A 20,299-nucleotide genomic window follows, 5' to 3' on the forward strand; every position below is an offset into this window, starting at 1 on the left:
AAAGCCTCCAAGAATGTGTTTCTTCGTTGTGTTGCGAGGCTCACAAAATCGTTAATTTGGGGTGTGTGTGTGTGTGTGTGTTCCTTCCTACGAAATAGTCATACGAGGAAAAAAATATGAAACTCAATTTCTTCATAAGCTAAGGTGGCTGCTGCTGTTGTTTCATTCCTCACTAGCTCTGTTAATGAAAAATAATTGCATATGACTTTTGTCTGCGATGCTATAAAACATGAAAGTGGCATATCATTTAAGCTCCGTATTCCCCATTGATAAATATGTCAAATCAATGCAGGAAATATGTCTGTCTAACTTGGTGGAAGAATTCTTACTTGACTGACAGTCATCATCAAACATCTGTATTGTATTCTGTTGCTCCTGAAAGAAATTGCTGAGAATTTAATATAAGGTGGGAATTTGTTGGATGGAGGGAGTCTTCTTCTTCTTCTTCTTCTTGTTTAGAAATGATTGTCTGCTGTTTTTTGGCCTTGGCACCTAGCTTTGTTTGGAAAGGGATTTTTGACGTCCCAAAAAAAAAGAAAAAATTACGTTTTGTCGTCGTGAACAAAATTTTCAATCATTTTTTGTTCACATATATCAAATCGCTATATTGTTATAATACATTTTCTATATAAAAAAAAAAACTCAAAAAAATTGCAATATCCACACATGACTTTAGTTTTCTCTGTTGGGACCTGGTTAACCAAGTGTAATTTTCAGCTGCCGGCGTATCTTGACGGTGTGGTCTTGACTCGACGCTTTGAATCTTCTCAATTTTTTGGGTAAATTACACACAAGTCACCAAAACTTTTCCAAGTCTTATTCCATCCACTCAATTATTTCTTTTTAATCACCAAAACTTCAAGCTTGTTATGTAACCCATTTTGAATGAAACTTTATCATTTCACACTCAAAATTCATCAATCCAAATCCGTTTTTGCAAAGGGCGCAATTTGCCTCCAAATTTGGTGCACTTAAATGATTAGAGGAAACCCAAAAAAAAAAAAAAAAAAAAATCTAAAAGTCGATTTTGCTTTCTTCTATTACATGACACAAAGTGGAATCCAAACAAATTGTGACAAACTCTTTAGGCAATACAATCATGATTGGTACTTGCTTTACCATCTTGATAGATAGTTTCCAAGGTAACTAATCATTTTGGCCTCCACAATATATATATATATATATATTTTTGCTATCCCTCATTATCAAAAAAAACATATAGTAAGTACTAAGAAATTGCTCTTTGGTTTTCTTCTGTGAAACTTTCAAGAAAATTTAGTACTAGTAGATTTTTAGGCTTATTTCCTCTCTCCCTCTCCTGTTTCCTCTGCATCGTTCTTGAAATTTGTTTGTTTTTGTCCTTATGATGGGAAAAAAAAGGGGTAAAATAAAAAATAATAATAATAAATAATGAGAAAGAAAACCCACTCCAGTCGGCCTCCAAAACCCCGAATCGAAAGACCGCTCTCCCGAAAATGTTTCAAAAACCCTTCTCCAATTCACTCACTCTAACCAGTCTCCTTTCTCTCCCTAATCCAAATTACTCTAATACTAATTGGCTTCTTAATCCTTTTTTCTGAATTAAATCTCTGATTCTTATTCTATTTTTTAACCCTTCTTGAAGTCCAATCCAATAGTTCTTCTTCTTCGGATTGAGCTCTGACAGAAAATGGAGCAGAATAGATTTTCTGACGCCTTCTCCAACGGCGGCGCCACCGCAGCTTCCACCACACCCTCCGTTCCGCCTCGTCAACCTAATTATACCTGCGCAAAAGTCCAGGTTTCAATTTTTCACCTTTTTAAGCAAATAGATGCTGTGCCAGTATTTTGTGTCTATATCCAGCTGTATGTTATGCGTATCCGGAATTCTTGAGAGGAACCCTAGTTGCTTCTCTCAAATGATAATGGGATTCATAGTAAGCTGCTGATTTCTTTTTTTTTAATGTATACTCAAGTGTGGTTGCAATTGCGGTTGGATGCTTTACAGGCTTAGGGTTTGGAATTCGAATTTGCCATAGACACTCTCTTCACGGAACACTTGAAGTTCAATCGTGAACTGGTCCAAGTTGCAAAATTGCATTTTCCCCAACTAAAGCAGACTGTTGAGAAAATTGGAGCCCCCCCTCCCCCACCCCCACCAAAACACAACAAAAAGGAAAAGTTCTAAAAGTTGGCTATTTTGAAGTCCTAATTTTTTCCTCTGTAGTTTTGGGGTTATGTAACCTTCACTTCAGTTGGGGGAGAACCTTGTTCACGGTGGATTTTGTTTCTTGCAAAGTAGATAACTAAACAAATTATGTAACTATTAAATTCTTCACTGTAACAGAAAATGGAGTTGGTTACCCAAATTTAAACTAATTGAATTAAATATTGCAATTTGAAATTTGAGCATCCAAGCTTTGGTCACTGGTCGGTTGATTGTCACTCATGAGCCCTTGAGCTACTCGGTGACTTGCGAGGTTGCGGAAATGTCATGGGCTGCATTTTTACGGGTGTGGTTGTGCTGGAATGAAGAGTCACTAATTAGCTAGATGGTTCTTCCGCTTCATCTTTTAATATATTTGTGGTCATTGAATGTCGGGATTGTGTACATTTCTCTTGCTAATTGATGCCATTTTTGTTTAATGGCAGGAAGCTTTGGCTCACCTGGCATCAATTGATCCTATTGAGCTGTGTAATGAAGCTAAAGTTGAGCATTGTAGGGCAACTAGAGATTTGAGAAGCTGTGGGCGATACATTCAGAGTGTCTTAAACTCATGTGGCCATGCCTCCTTATGTGAGGAATGTAGTCAGCGGTGTGATGTTTGCCCAATATGTAGAGTTCCTTTACCTAAGGGTGGGAGTAGACTTCGTCTTCGCCTTTATTATGAGTGCATAGAAGCGTGTCTTATCTCTAAAAGGTGTGATGACAGATTGCAAGATAAAGAAGATGGTGACAAAGAACTTATAGCTGATGTTCAGCGTTTATATTCTCTATTTGATGTTGCCTTGGAGAATAACTTGAGTTCTCTAATATGTCACTGTATCCTTTCCTGGTGTTTATTTGGGCAAATGACACTTTTTGGTGCAGCTTCTAGCTTTCTGGCAAGGAATTCCTTTCTTGAGTGAAATTCGGTCAGATAATTATGGCTTCCTGTTCTTTCCTCTCCTTTTGATGTGCTATGAGTATATATTCTTTCCTAGGTATTATACTTAAATGTTAAAAAGAATTTTACAACTTCAAAAGACCATTGGAAATATTCTGGTCATTTGTTATTGACATTCAGGCTCAAAAAGAGTGAGAAATTATTATTTGCTGTAGTCCATATTCTAGCTACTTGTTTCTTCTTTTCCTTAATAGTTCACTCACAGATGTTACAGACGTCTGTATGGATGACAGTGCTGTGTCCAGTGATCCTGTAATTGCGTTCTTGCTGGATGAAGTGGTTGTCAAAGAATGGTGCAAGCGGACATTCAAGAATATTGTGGCTGATCTCCAAGCTATGTGTATCCTGACCAAAAAAAAAAGTTCTAGAATTGTTTATTTTTAGGTTGTACAACAATAAATTTTATATTCCTTGACATGCTTAATAGATAATCTTGCAGTATGCGAGCTGAAAGCATGTTTGAGTTTGCTATTGAAGTTTTCTGTGAAGCTAGCTGGCTTGGTCATTGTTCTAGATGTTCTGGAATCATCATTTAAAGGTTCGCTATCAGCAAAACTTTATGATCTTCACCATCTTCAAGAAAACATTCTAAAGACAAAGCAGGTGAACTTGCTGAAACTTTTTTCCATAAATTCAAGAATCCAGTATTTACAGGAGGAGAAATTTTGCAGTCATGTTTGTTATGATATTCAAGTGGTTGAACAATTTCACTCACTTTTGATACTTCCGAAAGTGTTTTAGAATGCAAGTACTGTAGAAGCAATTAAAAAACTGGGTTTCTTGTATATTTACTTCAGATGGTTTTGGATATTGTACATAAATGAATACTTCAAGTACACTGTTATACCCTGTATCCTGACTTTGATTCTATCTAAGGTGGATAGGGAAGTGAAACTTGATCCTATGGATTTGATGTAGAGGATTGGAAGAGTGCTTGTTTTTATGATGAGCATTTGACACGTACATTTCCCTGTTTTTACTCTTTTGGATTTTCAGCACTTGGAAGTTATAACTTGGTGTACGAGACATGATTTTTTGGTGAATGTGAGGTCCCGTCATGGTCCGATTGCATCATGGCGCTCTGAAGTTCGTGAGAGGAAATCTGCTGCTATTAGGCGTGCATGGCCTGATTCAGTACCAAATTCTGCTGCAGTCTCCTCAAGGACAGATAATTCCACTCTTTTTATTGAAGAAGCACTTTCAAATCTTGATACTGAGTGGGGACATATAGATGATCCAGGAGAAGAATTGCAAATTGCACTTCTGCAGAAGGATGGGGGATCTTCATTTTTGCGTTCCAAATTGGAGGGTTTGGCTGCATTATACCCATTTGAGAGTATGAGAGCTGCTATTGATGTGCTTTTTTTACGAGGAAGCTCTGATTTGGTGGTATCAAAGCAAGCAATTGTATCCTTGTGAATGTAGTTAAAATTTATTATGCTTCGCTTTTAGTTTCTCTTGTTTTTCCCTGACTTTTCAACAGCTTCTGTATTACCTATTTGACCGGCACTGGACAATACCCGAGGACCTATGGAGAGATGTTGTTGATGACTTTGCAGCGAGTTTTTGTATAACAAGGCATTCCTTACTGGAGTCTTTTGTCTTTTATCTTCTTGATGACCATACTGACAAAGCTCTTCAGGTAATTTCCATCTGGTGACTTCATTATTTTTGTCTCTATTTTCTTGGGAGTTAGGATTCTACCTTTATATCTCTTGACAAGTAAATTTTCTGTTTTTATAAATAAATCTATGATATCTTGTTGTTCAAGTGTACTGCTTTTAGCCAAAATTCCATTTTAATCTTCAGCACAGCCTTATAATATTTGAACATGTGGTTTTGGTTCTTCAGTTTTCCTGGTACTTGCCAATTTTAGCACATCAGTCTGCAGTAGTTCATTTAGAAGCTATCATCTTGAAAATTATGAGTTTGGCAATTTTTTTCTAGCCACGATTCAGATATATACTTTTACATGAACAGGCAGATTTATAAACCTAAAATCTGGTTGGTTATGCGAGTAATTGATCAGCACAATATGTCTTCAAACCAATATGACCAACTTTTTTGTTTTGTTTTTCTAGATATCAACTTGGAAGTATGATTCGATTACTTTTTACTGTGAGATTATTGCCGCACATCTGAACTTTTCATTGATTGATTGGTTTACCTTCTTCTGTATCTTATTGATAATTATTAAAGTATCTGTCTTGCACTGACCCTTGAAATCCTGACCTGGTAGGAAGCCTGTCGTCTTCTCCCTGAAATTTCGGGTCCCACAGTTCATCCCAAGATGGCCAAAGTATTGCTAGAAAGGCAGAATCCTGATGCAGCTCTTATGGTTTTGAGGTGGTCAGGTCGAGATGAAGCGCAATTGGTTTCACTTGAGGAGGCTGTCACCACTGTTCGGGTGCGAGTGGAATGTGGGCTTCTTACTGAAGCATTTATGTATCAGAGGGCTGTCTGCATGAAGGTCAAAGAAAAAAAGTTGGGGGATGAATCTTTTCTGAATGCTTCAGGTGAAACAAGAGATGAACATTGGACCTGGACGCAATGGGTGGAGGTTATGGTGACAGAAATAAGTTGTCTTTGTATTCGAAGGAATTTGGTAGATCGAATGATAGAATTACCATGGAACTTTGATGAGGAGAAACATCTACACAAATGTTTGTTGGATTTTGCAACAGATGATCCTTTATCAACAATGGGAAGTCTTCTTGTAGTGTTCTATTTGCAGGTATTTTGCTTGTACATCTATTGCATGTTATTTTCTTTCTTTCTATCTCTTGTGCAAATGTTGGTGAAAATGATTTTGCGATCAACCAAATAAATGTATTTTGATGCTTGGTTTGTTGGGCCTTAAAAAGCTCAGATATTGCGTTAATTACTCCGTGTGGTTCTAATGGTGTTCTATATGTATTTCAATTTGTTAATTATTTGATGTCTCTTGAAGTCATAGAAGTTGTTTCATCAAAATGGAATTTGTAAGAGTAATTTATGTAATAACTGTTGCATTTTGGACTTCAGGAAAATATTCTTGGATATGTTTGGAGAAATGTGGGCATTGAGTACTTTTAATTGCAGATATAATATAGTTGTATGGTTAGGTAAGTTAATACCCTCTGTAAATGCTCAGCCAACATGTCTTGGGATAATGACCACATTTTTTCAGGAACTATGCTCCTTTTTAGTCTGAGTAAAGGAAAGCTTGTTTGATTGTCCCTATTGCTAGCTTTTTTCTGTTGGGATTGAAGTGTAATTCTGCTGTTGACATTCAATCTTAGCAAATAAGCCCTCGCATTTTCTGAGTTGCTAGCTCTGTTAATGGTTATTGTCTCCTTTTTATGTTTCAGCGATATCGATACATTGAAGCATATGAAGTTGATCGGAAGCTCGTGAATATAGAGCAAGAGTACATTGTGAAAAGTTCTGCCCGAGAAGAAATTTTAGTCAGGATGAGATCCACAAGTCACTGGAGATCTGCATTAGTTGTAAGTATTTCCAAATTTTAGATGGTTTCTTTGCTTCTTTTCTTCTGAAAATTATGCAGGTGTTTTGATAGTTCAAATGACATTGCAAAGTTGGGTGCTTATATCTGTGAGATTCTAAGTTAATTTAGTTTAGTTGTAGTTCAAATTTTTGCTGGAGATATGATGCCATGGGCTCAATAAAGTTTCTATCCAGAGTTAATTTTTGTGCAATAAAATGAAACTGGGGTCTTCCAAACAGGTGAAGAAGAAGAAAAGTTACACTTGGATACTCCAACCATATTTTCCTACTCTTCTTTGGTCCTATGGAGCATGTCTTATTTCCTATTACTGCCATGTTAATTTAAGTTGTAGAAATAATGTCTTTGGAACTTCAGGTGAGGGATTTAGCTTTTCTAAATACATAGTTGTGGTTCTACAGGAGAAGAGCATAGAATTATTGCCTGATGTCATACAGCAGCAACTGAAAAATGGAAAGCTTCATGAAAATGGGGTGCTTCCTAGTAATGCAGGTGGTTTTCCAGCTAACTCCAATGATGCAAGAGAACAGGGACCTATATTGACCAGTTTATTAGTTCCTCCTGTCATTTCTTCCTCTGTTCAAGGGACGAATAATGTAATGACTTCACCAATACATTCAACTCTTAATAGTTCGTCAAAACTGGGCAGATCTGTTAGTTTTCGAACCAATAATTATGGGAATTTTGGTGCATCTATGCTCCCCAAGGGATTCTTTAATGAAGCAGAAAAGGGATGGACGCCTGATAGTGGCCTCAGGAAAAATTTTAGCTTTGATGACGTCAGTCCTGCAATTCCCAATACTAATATAGCTACATCTCCAATCCGAGAGTTGAAAAGCAGTTCATCACAAAGGCCTGGGAGTATACCCAAGCAAAATGGGTCTTTGAACAAAGTCCACAGCCGAAGCTCCTACTTGAAAGGATCTATTGCAAATCCTGTCACTTCCCTTAGGAGCAACCTTGGGATGTTGATGGATTCTGCTCAAGACTCTAGTGTGCTTGGCAAACTTGCATTCTCAGACACAACTGATGTACCTCAGATGCTTCATTCAAATGATTCCATGGACATCTCTTGGAGGTGAAATTCTTATGCCATATTCTTTTAGGAATAAGCACCGTTTCTTTGACATAGCTTGCGTTTCCTGCTTTAGATCGACTAGGCAAATAAGTTTACTAATTTTGCTGTTTATTTTTCCAGTCATGATGAGAGGGGTTTGTCTGTTGAGAGAGTAGATGCAAATGGTGGGCCCAGATGGCGATCTGACGAGTCTAGTGAAGATGAAGAGCATCAAAACCAGGATAGAACTGCAGTTACAGCAGCTAATACAAGGAACATTAGGGGAGCGAGAAGAGGCAGGGTTTTGGGAAGATGATGCATCTGGTTCGCATGGAAGGAAGTTCCTTTCTTCGTGCTAAAGATTAGTTAAAATTGGAGACCAGCAGATAAGCAACAGACTAGGAGGCCGTCTGAGGAAGTTCAACCGGTAATTTCTAAACTGCCCTGGGAGGAAACATTTGGATGCCCCTCACTGCAGTTAGGGCTTGAAATTTGGTGATGGATCCTAGCTGTTTCATTGTTGTACTTCATATCCGAGAGTTATAGCGGAATGATATTTTACTACTTGAGATGAGATCTATATTATACATACTGGTTTGGCCAAAGTTTTGTAGCTTATGATAAACAATTTCAAGGCCCGACTGGCTTGTTTATTGACCACAATTGATGTTAATATTTTACCCTAACATGTACATACAAACCTGATCTGTTATTTAGATTGATTTTATTTTTCTCCTCAGTTTTGGTTCCGTACATTGTGGTTGTGCTTCTGAGTTAGAAGGCTTGTTTTTGTTTCTCATTCTCTTATCCGTGAACTCCAACAGCAGAGTGTGGCTGTCAAGTCTCTCGACTCATTCCAGGTATTCTGCACTGATCAACATTAACCTCTATCGCTAATTTTAATGGCCCTCGTTAACAATAATGTCAATGAAATCCTTCGTGTCAACTGGTTGAAGGCATCATGAAACACTGCCCGTGAGCCTCATTATTTTGCTTCATTGGAAACTCTCTGTTATTCTATTACCTGCAGGGAGTCCAGAAATAATGGCGGTCTTGTTACTTAATGGGCATATGTGCAAGTCAAACGTGAATGTGCATTTGGGAGAAAAATGGGGAAATGTGGATATGCATTGGAATGGACATGCCCACTAACCGTTTAAACCGCCACTTTCAAATTTGGACAATGAGAAACCTACGTGGTTTAAGGAGCATGGGCTAACAAGTTTGAAAACAAAAAAAATTGTTTCAACGTCTAATTCAAAATATTAAAAGAAGCAAAATCACATCCCCCTCCTGATTTTGGTCGTGACGGGCAGAAACCCTGAAAAGCAGGCAAAGAATTTTGAACATGGAAAGACTGAGAGCCCAAGAAGATATCAAGAAAGGGCCATGGTCTGCTGAGGAAGATGAGATACTGATGAACTTTGTAAAGGAAAATGGCCCCGGAGACTGGAGCTCCATTCGATCCAAAGGGCTCTTACCAAGAACTGGAAAATCTTGTCGTCTCAGATGGGTCAATAAACTTCAACCCAACTTAAAAAAGTATGTAGATATCTTTTGAGTCGTTGGAAAATTTTCAATTTTTGGGCGTTAATTGATTTTGCATAAATCTACTTAAGAGTATCTTGTTACCTTTGATTTTTGTGGAATTTAAAGAAGGCATGTTAAGCTAATCGTTCCGGCTTCTTGTTCTTTTATCTGTCGAACTTGCATTCTACACATTGTGAAAAGAAGAGGATGCAAATTTTCAGCAGAGGAAGAGAGAGTGGTCTTGGAGTTGCAGGCTACACTTGGAAACAAATGGGCAGCAATAGCTACATATTTGCCCGGAAGAACTGATAATGACGTGAAGAATTTTTGGAGCACGAGGCAAAAGAGGCTGGCCAGGATACTGCGAGCATCATCACAACCAAACAGGGCGCACAAGCATAAAGCTAAAGCAACGGTTGTAAATGAAGCTTCTACTTTGCAAGTGAGAACTCCTAGTCCACACCATACAATTTCATTTCACAATTTCCACCTTTTTTTTGCTTTTTTTTTTACCATTCCGTCTCTTTCTGCACCCTTTTTACCCTCAAGCATCAACTGACAGTCACAAGATTCGAACCTTAAACATGGCAGCGAGAAAGATTCTAAGAGCCCTTCTCTGTCAACTAGATCGACACTAGTGGTTATCTCACCATTTCCACCTAACAAGCCATAATGTTGAAATTTCCATTTGCATGGATTTTCTATTTGAGAGCTTTATGTTGCATCTTACATGCTGTAATAGTTGACATTCTTTGTCATACATATTTTTACCAAACTATTTGAACTCACACGGTTTCTGTATTTTGTCTGTTTTGATTAGTTTCCATATTGCAGATTTTGGAGCAAAAACATCTTCGGATGATAAGTTAAGGAAGTAAGAAATTTGTGCTCGTCAGTATAAAGTAAATCCGCGTGCATAATGTCTGTTTATGAGTTTAGGTGTTGGGGTACCATTCTTTTTGCGGAAATCTTGGAAAGGGCCATAATATTTTTAAGAATCCACGCCAAGTGTTTTAGTTTGAGGGAAAGGAATTGTGCCAATTCCAATATCTTGCCTGTGATTGGCTGATTGCTCACTTGCGTCCCCTTTTGCCGTTGTATTTCTGGAGTTTTGCATTATCTGCTCTGATGAATTTTTCACTCTTTCAGGCCTCTGTTTCCAGCTTCAATCAGGTTAAAGAGACTTCATTACAATGTCATATCTGCTCCTGTTTTTGGTCTGAAAATGCCAGTGCTATCAATATTTTGCCACCACCAGATTGCCTAAACATGGGTACAGCTGGTGTGATCTCGGGTGTTCCTCCAGCAGTTGATGAGCATACAAGTCCTCCCCAACTCTGCATCCAGAGCAACAATCATCAACCATCTGTTTCACCTCCTTTTGGAATCTTTTTCAGCACTGAGCAGCCTAAACCAGCACTGAATAACCTTCCCCTTTGGCAAGAAAATCAGGATTTTGGGGCGGAACTTGGTGAGCCAAATTTTATGGGTGCGTTGACGCAACAAGAATCTCTGGAAGTTGGAAATATGGCACAGCATAACCTGGGATTGTCACTGGATGAATTGGAGGCCACTGGCCAGAATTTTGGTGAGATTAATGACTATAAGGATAAGATGTTGACGATACCTGATACTCTATTTGCTGATCTCTCGGATGACATGCTTGATAATCTAGATGCAGTTCCAAGATCATCTTCTTAATTCATTAGCTATCGTTGTTATTTTACGTATGTTCTATCAAAGAAGCAGGAGCTTCTGCATTTTATATCTAGTTTGCTATCAGTTTGGCTGGTTCTGATGATTCAGAATCTATTTAAGAATGTGCTGGCGTCAATATTGTTTGGAAACAAGTACTTCAAAGGGCTGATAAATCTCAAACTACCATGCTTAAATACGCTGAATTTTTTTTTCAACTAATTTGAGTTAAAAGAAGAACCTCATCTTTTTTGCAGTTTGTATTTAATCCCAACATCAAAATTAATCACCCTTTACCATATTAGCATGGCTTACTCATTTTCCCCCTTCTGGCCAAATTTTTAACCATATAATCAAGTCACAATGACCTTATCCGGAAAAGGAAAGTGGATGATAAAGGAGAGTAACATTTAGTACCAGGCCTGTTAATCGGGTCATCAAAGCCAACTTCAATAAGCTCAGACTCAACTAATATAGTTAGTACCACTTCCGAGTTTCGAACTATGAGTTTTGGATTGATAAATATATTTGACTCACAAAATATTCAGACTGCTAATTCAATTTTGGCCCAAACTTACTTATTTCTCCTTAATTTTCTTAATATAATAACTATAACTATTAGGTTCTGAAGTTAATTTAATATCTATAGGACCATAATATTAAAGCTATACACAAACCAGTAACAATTAATTAAAAAGTATATAAACTAAGAATTTTTTAACAATAATAATATATCCAGTTAGTTTAAAATACATGACAAAATTGTAATAAAATATGATCAACAGTCAATACCTTTTCAAAGATCCTCAATTTGCTCGTATTAAGATTTTTCCATTTCCTTTGTTCATAGTGACCAGATTTGAACAGAAATACAGCTTTTAAATCCAAATAGAAGTAAACAAATTGATTTGTTTCATGAGTTACATGAGAACTTATAAAAAAAAAGAAAGAAAATAGACCAAGAAATGATGGTGACCAGTTCATGTAGAGTTTAAATTGGTGGAGTATACAAAAAGCATGTTTTGTCATTAAAACTACGCATATATGCTTAATTAAAACACAAGCAACCATTACAAGCATCTAGGTAACATATTAGAGATATTGAAACAGTTAAACCATAATCTAACTACTTGGCATAAGAAGTAGCCAATATCATACCCACACAAAAATTTACTAAACCTAAAGGCAAACTATGAATTACCACTATTAGACCTCAAGAAAGCAGTAGAATTGTTAATTCTAACTCATAAGTATATTTAGGGTTTTGGATCGTTACTTGCGTTCTAAATTTTTTGACATAATTTTGTATATTTAATATTTCTTATATATGTTAATATATTTTGACATACAACTCATAAGTATAAGTATTAGTATTGTATATTTAGATATATAATTATATATACCAAAATATGAATATACTATATACAATTGTATATATAGATACAGATTAAAGTGTTGGGCTTATATCAGGTTTTAAAAAATTAGACTCATCGATCTTTTTCTTGGACTGAGTGAGTTGAATTTGGAATAAGCCGACCCATGTACAGACCACTTGGGATCCTTGGTGACATTTTTTCTATGCCAACCCAATGCCACCTATAACATTGTGCCAAGTATCCTGTTATTATTTACACTTGTGTTAAACCAAACCAAGTTGAATTATTAGAAAATTAAACCAAACCAAGTTGAATTATTAGAAAATTAAAGTGTAAATAATAACAGGACACTTGGTGTAATATTATAGGTGGCATTGGATTGGCATAGAAAAATATGTCACCGAGGATCCCAAGTGTGTACAGACCTGTTTAATGCCAAAGAGAAAGGGAGGGAAAGTGTGAGTTTTGTCTTGTTAGAGCATCCACAATGCTATTACACTTTGTGGAGTGTAATCTACATGCCACGTCAGCATTCCACTTCCTCCTCTTTTATTACACTTTCACTCATAATGGATTACACTCCACAAGGTGTAATAGCATGGGTCCACAATTAATCAAATATTTATTTTAATAATGCATAACTCATATCCCATAAATAAATAAAGTAATTTTTAAAACTAATTTTGTTATTTTTAAAAAATAAAGTACTAACTTTCGTTAAATTTTGTACACTTTGAATTTTTTTATTTTCTAAAAATGATATTATTAATTTTTAAGTTTGAATAATATATCTTTTTCTATGTTTCAAAAATAATATATTGTTATTTTTTTAAAAATAATTATGTAGGAAATTAAACAAATATTGGATACTTCAAATGCGAAGACAACATAATAATTCATACTTAATTAATAATTCGGAATGTAATTAGTTGAACTCCATAACATAATATTACATAAGTTAAATCAAATAAAATACAAATAGGACCCACATTCAATGGATTACACGCATCACACATGTGATGCGTGTAATCTCCATGACACGGCTCCAATGGGGAGCCGTGTCATGGAGCGGTGTAATGGCTCCCCATTACACCCCCATTGGAGCTGCCCTTAGATGAGTCAGCTGATATTAGAGTCGGACACTTGTACGAGGGGAAGCATTCGAGTTTTATTTTGTGAGATGAGTCAGCTGAGGTGAAGCATTCGAGTTTTATCTTGTTAGATGAGTCAGCTGATATTAGAGTCGGACACTTGTACGAGGTGAAGCATTCGAGTTTTATCTTGTTAGATGAGTCAGCTGATATTAGAGTCGGACACTTGTACGCGGTGAAGCATTCGAGTTTTATTTTGTGAGATGAGTCAGCTGATATTGCGACTTGTACGAGGTGAAGCATTCGAGTTTTATCTTGTTAGATGAGTCAGCTGATATTAGAGTCACAGACTTGTACAAGGTGAAGCATTCGAGTTTTATTTTGTGAGATGCTGACTTCGAGTTTTATTTTGTGAGATGAGTCAGCTGATATTGCGACTTGTACGAGGTGAAGCATTCGAGTTTTATCTTGTTAGATGAGTCAGCTTCACCTCGAGTTTTATCTTGTTAGATGAGTCAGCTGATATTAGAGTCGGACACTTGTACGCGATGAAGCATTCGAGTTTTATTTTGTGAGATGAGTCAGCTGATATTGCGACTTGTACGAGGTGAAGCATTCGAGTTTTATCTTGTTAGATGAGTCAGCTGATATTAGAGTCGGACACTTGTATGCGGTGAAGCATTCTAACCAGAAAGAACAGGGCAGAAACAGAGGATATAATTATCCTATTAATAATGATGGCGAATTCTGCTCTTCAACTACCGATCATCGACCTCAGCTGCTCCGACCGCATCTCCACCGCTCAGTCCATTCGTCAGGTCATTGATTCTTCTTCAAAGACCTTCTAAAATCCTCTTTACTGCTCACCCTATCCCGGCATAGTTCTTGAAATTCCAATGAATTATTGATTTTCTTGGTCATAATGAAAATCACATTGTAATCAGGCCTGTAATCGGTACATTTGCCCCAGAAGCATGTGAAAACAGTTGAGAAAGTTAAAGAGTAAGCATGTGAAAACAGTTGAGAAAGTTAAAGAGTTTTCTGCGAAATTTAAGAAGCGATGAGGCACAAACCTTATAGGATGAGCTATGCTATAAAAATCAAAATTTCCTGTTTAACTGATGAATTTGGAAGGGTCTTTTCCTTGAGTTTGTTCGCAATGAAAAAGTTAGGATTTAGAGCAAAAATTGGTTACTAATGCAGAAACCTTAAGAAAGTCTCCCAAGACACTAAATTTGCTGTTAAAGACTATTTTTGCATGAATAAATTGGAATATACGGGAGAAATTCCACCCATCTTGATTCTCATGTTTACTTCGTTGTCTCTACGCAAAAGAAGTGAATTCTATGTGGTAGAATTATAGTAATATCAATAATATTTTCGTTTGAATTAATCAAACAATAAGTGGTTCATTTATAACTCAGGCATGCATGGAATATGGTTTCTTTTACTTAATCAATCATGGAGTTGAAGAAGAGCTGTTAAAGAGGGTGTTCGAAGAAAGCAGAAAATTTTTCGTGCTCCCCTCCGAAGAGAAAATGAAAGTGGTTCTAAAGGACCATCGAGGTTATACACCGCTCTATGCTGAGAAACTTGACCCATCTTCCATATCCAAAGGTTTGTTCACTAAATATAACTTCTTAATATCATTGTGTTTCTTTTCTGCTAGAGTTTTTTGATGCTCTGAACTGGGCTAAAAGATGTTACTCAACTTTGCTAGCTAGATATGTTATTTTGCTTGTCTAACTGGGATATTTATCGGCCTTGATAGTGGAAGCATATTTAGTCAGTTTTGTCCAATGTGCATTGTTTCCTCCTAATTGTTAATAGTCAGAATCTGCTCTCAGATTCTTGTTGATGCCAGCATTTGTTTAGATTGGGCTGATTTTAATGCTGCGGCTAGGTTTGGGATTACTTGGCCTCTCTCTCTCTCTCTCTCTCCTGGTTGGCTGATAAATTGTAACATTTTGAGCATCGATTTTGTTGTGGACATGGATGGGAATTCCCATGTTTATCTTTGTTTACAACAGCTATAGTTTTGTCATTGGTGTGAAGAAAAAATGCTTGGTTTGTTAAAGACACTTCTCTGAGTTGAATTTGGTGCAAGGATTTCTCAAACAAATTCTGCAGAGCGAGTGTATATTTCTTAATGAAACCTGTAGGAGGTTTTATTGAACTTTGTTCATATCCAACTTTCGTTTGTGGACTAATAATTAGATGGTTAGACACTTGGGATCAGTATATTGGACATCAGTCTTAATTATGCTGAACCTGATAGCGCACTCTTTTTTTTCACATGTCTAGGGAGTTCACAATCTTGTGAGTCGGGCAACTACATTGCTTTCTTCTCTTCTATTGACTTGTTTAACCACAGGGAGTGCATAGGAGAGCTCTCTTTGACCATTTTCATTTGTTGGAGTAGGTGACTCAAAAGAAAGCTTCTATGTTGGTCCTTTGGAAGATGTGAAAAATCAATGGCCTCCAGCAGGTACTTCTGTATATCAGATAACATATTTGACCTTATCTAGAAATATTCTGCATTTCTCCAAAATGTGATCACTTTTTGGTATGAATCAGAAAGTGGCAGGTTTCATTCGTTTGCAACACTCAACTTGTATATTAGGGTTCCTTTTTTAAATAATTTTAACTTTCTTTGTGCGTAAATTCTATGTTTTTGGGAAATGTCATACTAGTAATTTTATTCCTATTGTGTTGGTGAATTCCAGAACTGCTACCACTTTGGAGATCTACGATGGAGGAATACCATAAAAGTGTCTTGTAAGTATCATCTGAGGTGTGCATTCAGGGGTTAATGGTCAAGATTTGATGTTTATTTGCGTCATTGTTTCTGGGAAATATGTTGCACTGAACTGATTATAAATCGGAATTCATCATAAACTAAGCAATCCCTTTTCCAGCCAATTGTTTGTCCAGCAAGATGGAACAAATAATTCCCTGCGAATAAATTGGTTTCACAATAATTTTGAGTAACTAGGGATTCAATTACATGATTCAGATAGTGGCAGGAAAATTATTCATTGATAGAATTCTTTGGCTTTACCAATTGCAGCTGAATTAGGAGTTGCTGATCAACAAATGTACGGTGCTTCTGCTCATTCAGATTATGGAATGATTACTCTTCTAGCGGCAGAGGATGTTGGTGGTCTTCAGGCATGTTTTCATAGAGTAGCTTTAGTTATGAAGGACACTTGACTGTTGAGGCAGGCTTGTATATCTCAATGGTAGCCACCTTATCTATGTTGACAGATTTGCAGGGAAAAGTTTGAGCAAAATCAGGTCTGGGAAGATGTTCATCATGTCAATGGGTTGGTTTCTGATTGCTTATGATATCTGCTTTCCACAGACTTGCATCCTTGAAAGTACATCTGTTTCAAAACTTAGCTTCTTCTGGCAAATATTTGCTTTTCAGGGCTTTCATAGTTAACATTGCAGACATGATGGAGAGGTGGACAAATTGTTTGTTCAGGTAGTATCATATTTGGTTGCATTCAAAACAAATTTCACGTCACTTAGAAGGATTGCAATTTACTGGTTTGTGTATGTGGTATTCTATCTTCTCGTTCTTTGTAGATCAACATTTCACAGAGTGCTGCCTACAGGACGGGAACGCTACTCGGTAATGATATGTTGCTCATAATGTACTTCTTTTCTGTCCCAGACTAGTCTATGCCCATTCATTCTCTAATAAATTTCACTGCTTTTACCACAGCCTATGGTTATATGTTGGTGTTAGATCTCCCTATTATTTATTAATTGTATGTCAGATTAATTTGATTGGGAAAAACGATTTAATCATGGTTTTTTGATACTTGTCAAGGAAAGAAATGGTTGGCTTTTTGTGTTGAGAAAAATGTAATAGGCTCCAGAAGAGTCGATCATCTGCAGACGGTGTGTTCATCAACTTGAATAGGCTGTCATCAATCAGGCTGTAAAATATTCTTTTCCCCCCTATTTCCCCAGGATTACTTGTCAGTTTGGTCCATATTAACACGCAGACTGAAACATGTATATGATCTTGAGGTGAATGTGTTGTCCAATTTTTGTATGCTTACTGCCATGAAATGGGTCTTTGTCATGTGGCGTTCTGAGCAGATAGACGTAATTGTGGATGGACACCCTATATATATATATATATATATGCTCTAAATTTGTTGTCCATGCTATTATGGGAAAACTAAATCGTCACACTGCAGAAGCTAACAATTTTCCCTTGCCAAATCCAGGCGGCTTTCTTTTTAGACGGAAACCCAGATTGCATGGTAGAATGCTTGAAGAGTTGCTGCAGTGAGTCCCGTCCTCCTAGGTATGGAAATACATGTTGCACTGAAATACACATGTTGTACTACTGAATGTGATTGTAAAGCTTTTTTGCATTGTTATGGTCACTCCCTGCTATCTCTATTTGCCTTGTTCCTTGAACTGTTAGCAGTCCACTAGTTGCAGTAATACATACTTGTGGAACTCGTCCATCAATAAGTTTCAAGCGTGGCCGCCTCAAACAGATAGATAGCTTTACTTGGTACTCTACTTTACAAATAGTTTCAAAATTTTGGTACCTTATGGTCAAAGAAACATATGTTTACTGGGACATAGGTGAAAAGCGTGCCAGGCATTAAACTTTTGAGTATATCTATCTCAAATTTGATAGAAATGTGAAGAAGCCAGGTGAAATGTAACACGGTAGAGGGTTGACCTTTGCTTTTATTGATATATTTATTTTGTTCTTTTGGTGTTGATGTGGCGCGGGGGTATCTATCTATCCTTATTTAACTATGCAAGAAAATGAAATCGCTTTGTTTCTTGACCTCATCAGCAAAAGTTAAAAAGTTCTTGTTTATTAAGCCCAATTAGAAGTTTTTTTTTTTTTTTTTATTCTCAACATTTGCCATCAGATGCAAAGATTATGATGATATTGGCTTTTGCTCATTCGACAGGTATCCTCCAATCCGCATTGGAGACCATCTACAGCAACGCTTTAGGATTACTTATGGTTGATGTGGTAAGGTCGGTCGAAGACAGGGAATGGCAAAGTATGTCCTTTTGTAGATTCGACCCATAAATTATGAAATTCTAGTTGAATGGAACAATTAATTGATTGATGGAAACATTCCAAAATGTAAGTAAGTTACCCTGCCTGATGATGGCCTAACAATTTGCTTGGCTCAAATGTTGCTCTCTCTTTTTTTTTTTTTTAACTTTGTTTATATTGTTCTCTCTTTTTTTTTTTTTTTTATTATTGGTTCCAATTTTGTTGGTGTAGTGTAGTCTTCCGATGAAACACAATAAATTGGGTAAGATAAGAACGTCGTCTATACACTAGTTAGTTGTTTGAGGCAGACTTTCTTCACTCTTTAATAAAGGGCCACCATGTAGGTGTCGGCCAAAGCTCAGCAGAGAAATTGTTGGATCCGGATATCTGCAATTACAATTATTTTTTTTTTCTTGGCAAATCATATTGGCACTCCACCACTCCTTTTTTTTTTTTTTTTTTAATGATATGGGTTCAAATCTGTAGTATCCATTCTTCTCAGATCTATTTTTTGATATCTGTATATGATTGATGGTGTAACCTCTACAATTAGTTCAGATTTTAATGAAATTATGATATTTTTATCAAAAAAAAATCTTAAATTGTTTCACAACTAATAATGGAAGAAATTCCTAACGGTGATGCTTTTAAAATACAGTATGAGTATGAATTATTATTTAGTAATTCCTGAGTAAAATGCTAAACTTTGTGGTTTGGAGTTGTGTAAAACACTAAACACAATACGTCTGGATTGCAATTCAGATGATGTTCACCAATGAAATTGAGGGAGAAAAGATATCCATCATAGTAGTATCTAATTTTAAAAACTATTATAGAATCCAAAAAAGAAAAAAGTCCTAAATTCAATTCTTCCCTTTTCTCTTTTCGTCACTTAAATAATAAATCCTATACTTCTCTTGCTTTATTTATTTATTTATTTATTTATTAAATGTACAGAGTAAAAGGAGTAGGGTAAAATGTCACTTCATCTTTCACAAAACAAGTTAATAAATGATGAGATAATCCCACGATTGATGGCAAAAGGAAAAGGTTAAAGCGTGATATGATATCCAATTTAACAACCTCTTATCTTTTAGGCTAAGCCCCAATTCCATTCCCATTCCCATTCCCATTCCCGTCACGGGTCTCTGTGAAAATGGGGGATTCAACAGATTTATTAATGCAACAATCAAGGAGAGCCACGTGTTGGGCTTCTCTTCTGAATCTGAACGCCGCCGGAGAAATCATGACCAAATTAGGGGGTCAAGTGAGATGGACACGGACGACACGTGGAAAATCATCTCTAAATGATTCTGTGGGGCCACGGTCTTCACCAGCCGTCGAAGTCGGCTTTGAAAGAACACGTGGCCCCTGTCCCAGTCTCAAATCGAATGTAACTATAATCTTCTCATTCTTCCCTAGGTAGTAGGTATCGAGTTTCTTTTTTTTTTCTTTTTTTAATCCGGGAATAATTTTAGAAACCTTCCATGGGGTTTCTACTATTTTACTACCCTTCACTCCATTCAGGTTTTGTAAATTTCACTGGCCTCTCCCTTGAGATTAATTAATATCTTATAACATGAAGAGTGAATAATTAACTAGTTAATCTACTATGAAGAGTGAATAATTATTTTATTTTTTTTAAACTAAAATTGGAAGAAGTGTAAGTGCAATTCATTGAAATTGCAAGGCAGCACTCAAAAGTTAGTAACATCTCAAGAACAGGTTTTGCAGATGCATTCATAACGCAACAATCAAAATTCCTGAGAGTGAAAGAAATCCACACGAGTTGCATTTTTTTTATTGTTCAGAGTGTAGATTCATTGAAGTTTATGGTGGTTCTGCTGAT

At 36.5% G+C, this 20,299-nt stretch overlaps 3 protein-coding genes and 1 long non-coding RNA gene across 6 annotated transcripts; 3 read left to right on the plus strand and 1 right to left on the minus strand.

Moving 5' to 3' along the window:
• Positions 1-1,393: 1,393 nt before the first annotated feature.
• On the plus strand, positions 1,394-8,447 carry LOC113706876 (E3 ubiquitin-protein ligase HOS1). Its single transcript, XM_027228912.2, has 10 exons — positions 1,394-1,780; positions 2,632-3,022; positions 3,352-3,486; positions 3,574-3,749; positions 4,143-4,553; positions 4,630-4,788; positions 5,386-5,880; positions 6,497-6,634; positions 7,053-7,729; positions 7,850-8,447. The coding sequence occupies exons 1-10, from the start codon at positions 1,670-1,672 to the stop codon at positions 8,022-8,024; spliced, it is 2,868 nt and encodes a 955-aa protein (XP_027084713.2). The 5' UTR covers positions 1,394-1,669; the 3' UTR covers positions 8,025-8,447.
• Positions 8,448-8,629: 182 nt separating this feature from the next.
• LOC113706192 (probable transcription factor MYB58) lies at positions 8,630-11,058 on the plus strand. Its single transcript, XM_072063392.1, has 3 exons — positions 8,630-9,250; positions 9,443-9,680; positions 10,388-11,058. The coding sequence occupies exons 1-3, from the start codon at positions 9,057-9,059 to the stop codon at positions 10,937-10,939; spliced, it is 984 nt and encodes a 327-aa protein (XP_071919493.1). The 5' UTR covers positions 8,630-9,056; the 3' UTR covers positions 10,940-11,058.
• LOC140013684 (uncharacterized) lies at positions 10,137-11,004 on the minus strand. Its single transcript, XR_011820495.1, has 2 exons — positions 10,866-11,004; positions 10,137-10,780 (listed from the first exon to the last, which is right to left on the minus strand). It is a non-coding gene; the product is annotated as an uncharacterized lncRNA (long non-coding RNA).
• Positions 11,059-13,793: 2,735 nt separating the features above from the next.
• Positions 13,794-18,588, plus strand: LOC113705566 (azadirone synthase LFS-like). Of its 3 annotated transcripts, none has more exons than XR_011820494.1 (9): positions 13,794-14,218; positions 14,825-15,017; positions 15,823-15,888; positions 16,471-16,571; positions 16,668-16,726; positions 16,831-16,887; positions 16,992-17,059; positions 17,645-17,724; positions 18,356-18,451. XR_011820494.1 is itself a non-coding variant. In XM_072063393.1 (9 exons), exons 1-9 carry the CDS (start codon positions 14,135-14,137, stop codon positions 18,414-18,416), a joined length of 747 nt encoding a protein of 248 aa, XP_071919494.1. In that variant the 5' UTR covers positions 13,800-14,134; the 3' UTR covers positions 18,417-18,588. The 3 variants fall into 3 exon arrangements, 2 of the variants coding, with proteins under 2 accessions (XP_071919494.1, XP_071919495.1); XM_072063393.1 differs by having other exon boundaries at positions 13,800-14,218; positions 16,992-17,037; positions 18,356-18,588; XM_072063394.1 differs by lacking the exon at positions 13,794-14,218 and adding an exon at positions 14,225-14,402 and having other exon boundaries at positions 16,992-17,037; positions 18,356-18,588.
• Positions 18,589-20,299: the final 1,711 nt, after the last annotated feature.

The sequence above is a fragment of the Coffea arabica genome, chromosome 8c (genome assembly GCF_036785885.1).
Source record: "Coffea arabica cultivar ET-39 chromosome 8c, Coffea Arabica ET-39 HiFi, whole genome shotgun sequence".
NCBI lineage: Eukaryota > Viridiplantae > Streptophyta > Magnoliopsida > Gentianales > Rubiaceae > Coffea > Coffea arabica.

What these genes read in the sequence shown, in the direction of transcription:
- LOC113706876 (XM_027228912.2), top strand. Translation starts at nt 1,670, where the DNA reads ATGGAGCAGAATAGATTTTCTGACGCCTTCTCCAACGGCGGCGCCACC. An exon ending in GAGTTCTCTAATATGTCACT is followed by an intron (nt 3,023 to 3,351) that starts GTATCCTTTCCT and finishes GTTCACTCACAG; the next exon opens with ATGTTACAGACGTCTGTATG. An exon ending in ACATTCTAAAGACAAAGCAG is followed by an intron (nt 3,750 to 4,142) that starts GTGAACTTGCTG and finishes TTGGATTTTCAG; the next exon opens with CACTTGGAAGTTATAACTTG.
- LOC113705566 (XM_072063393.1), top strand. Translation starts at nt 14,135, where the DNA reads ATGATGGCGAATTCTGCTCTTCAACTACCGATCATCGACCTCAGCTGC. An exon ending in CCCATCTTCCATATCCAAAG is followed by an intron (nt 15,018 to 15,822) that starts GTTTGTTCACTA and finishes TTGTTGGAGTAG; the next exon opens with GTGACTCAAAAGAAAGCTTC. An exon ending in TGGACAAATTGTTTGTTCAG is followed by an intron (nt 16,888 to 16,991) that starts GTAGTATCATAT and finishes CGTTCTTTGTAG; the next exon opens with ATCAACATTTCACAGAGTGC.
- LOC113706192 (XM_072063392.1), top strand. Translation starts at nt 9,057, where the DNA reads ATGGAAAGACTGAGAGCCCAAGAAGATATCAAGAAAGGGCCATGGTCT. An exon ending in CTTCAACCCAACTTAAAAAA is followed by an intron (nt 9,251 to 9,442) that starts GTATGTAGATAT and finishes TGTGAAAAGAAG; the next exon opens with AGGATGCAAATTTTCAGCAG. An exon ending in ATGAAGCTTCTACTTTGCAA is followed by an intron (nt 9,681 to 10,387) that starts GTGAGAACTCCT and finishes TCACTCTTTCAG; the next exon opens with GCCTCTGTTTCCAGCTTCAA.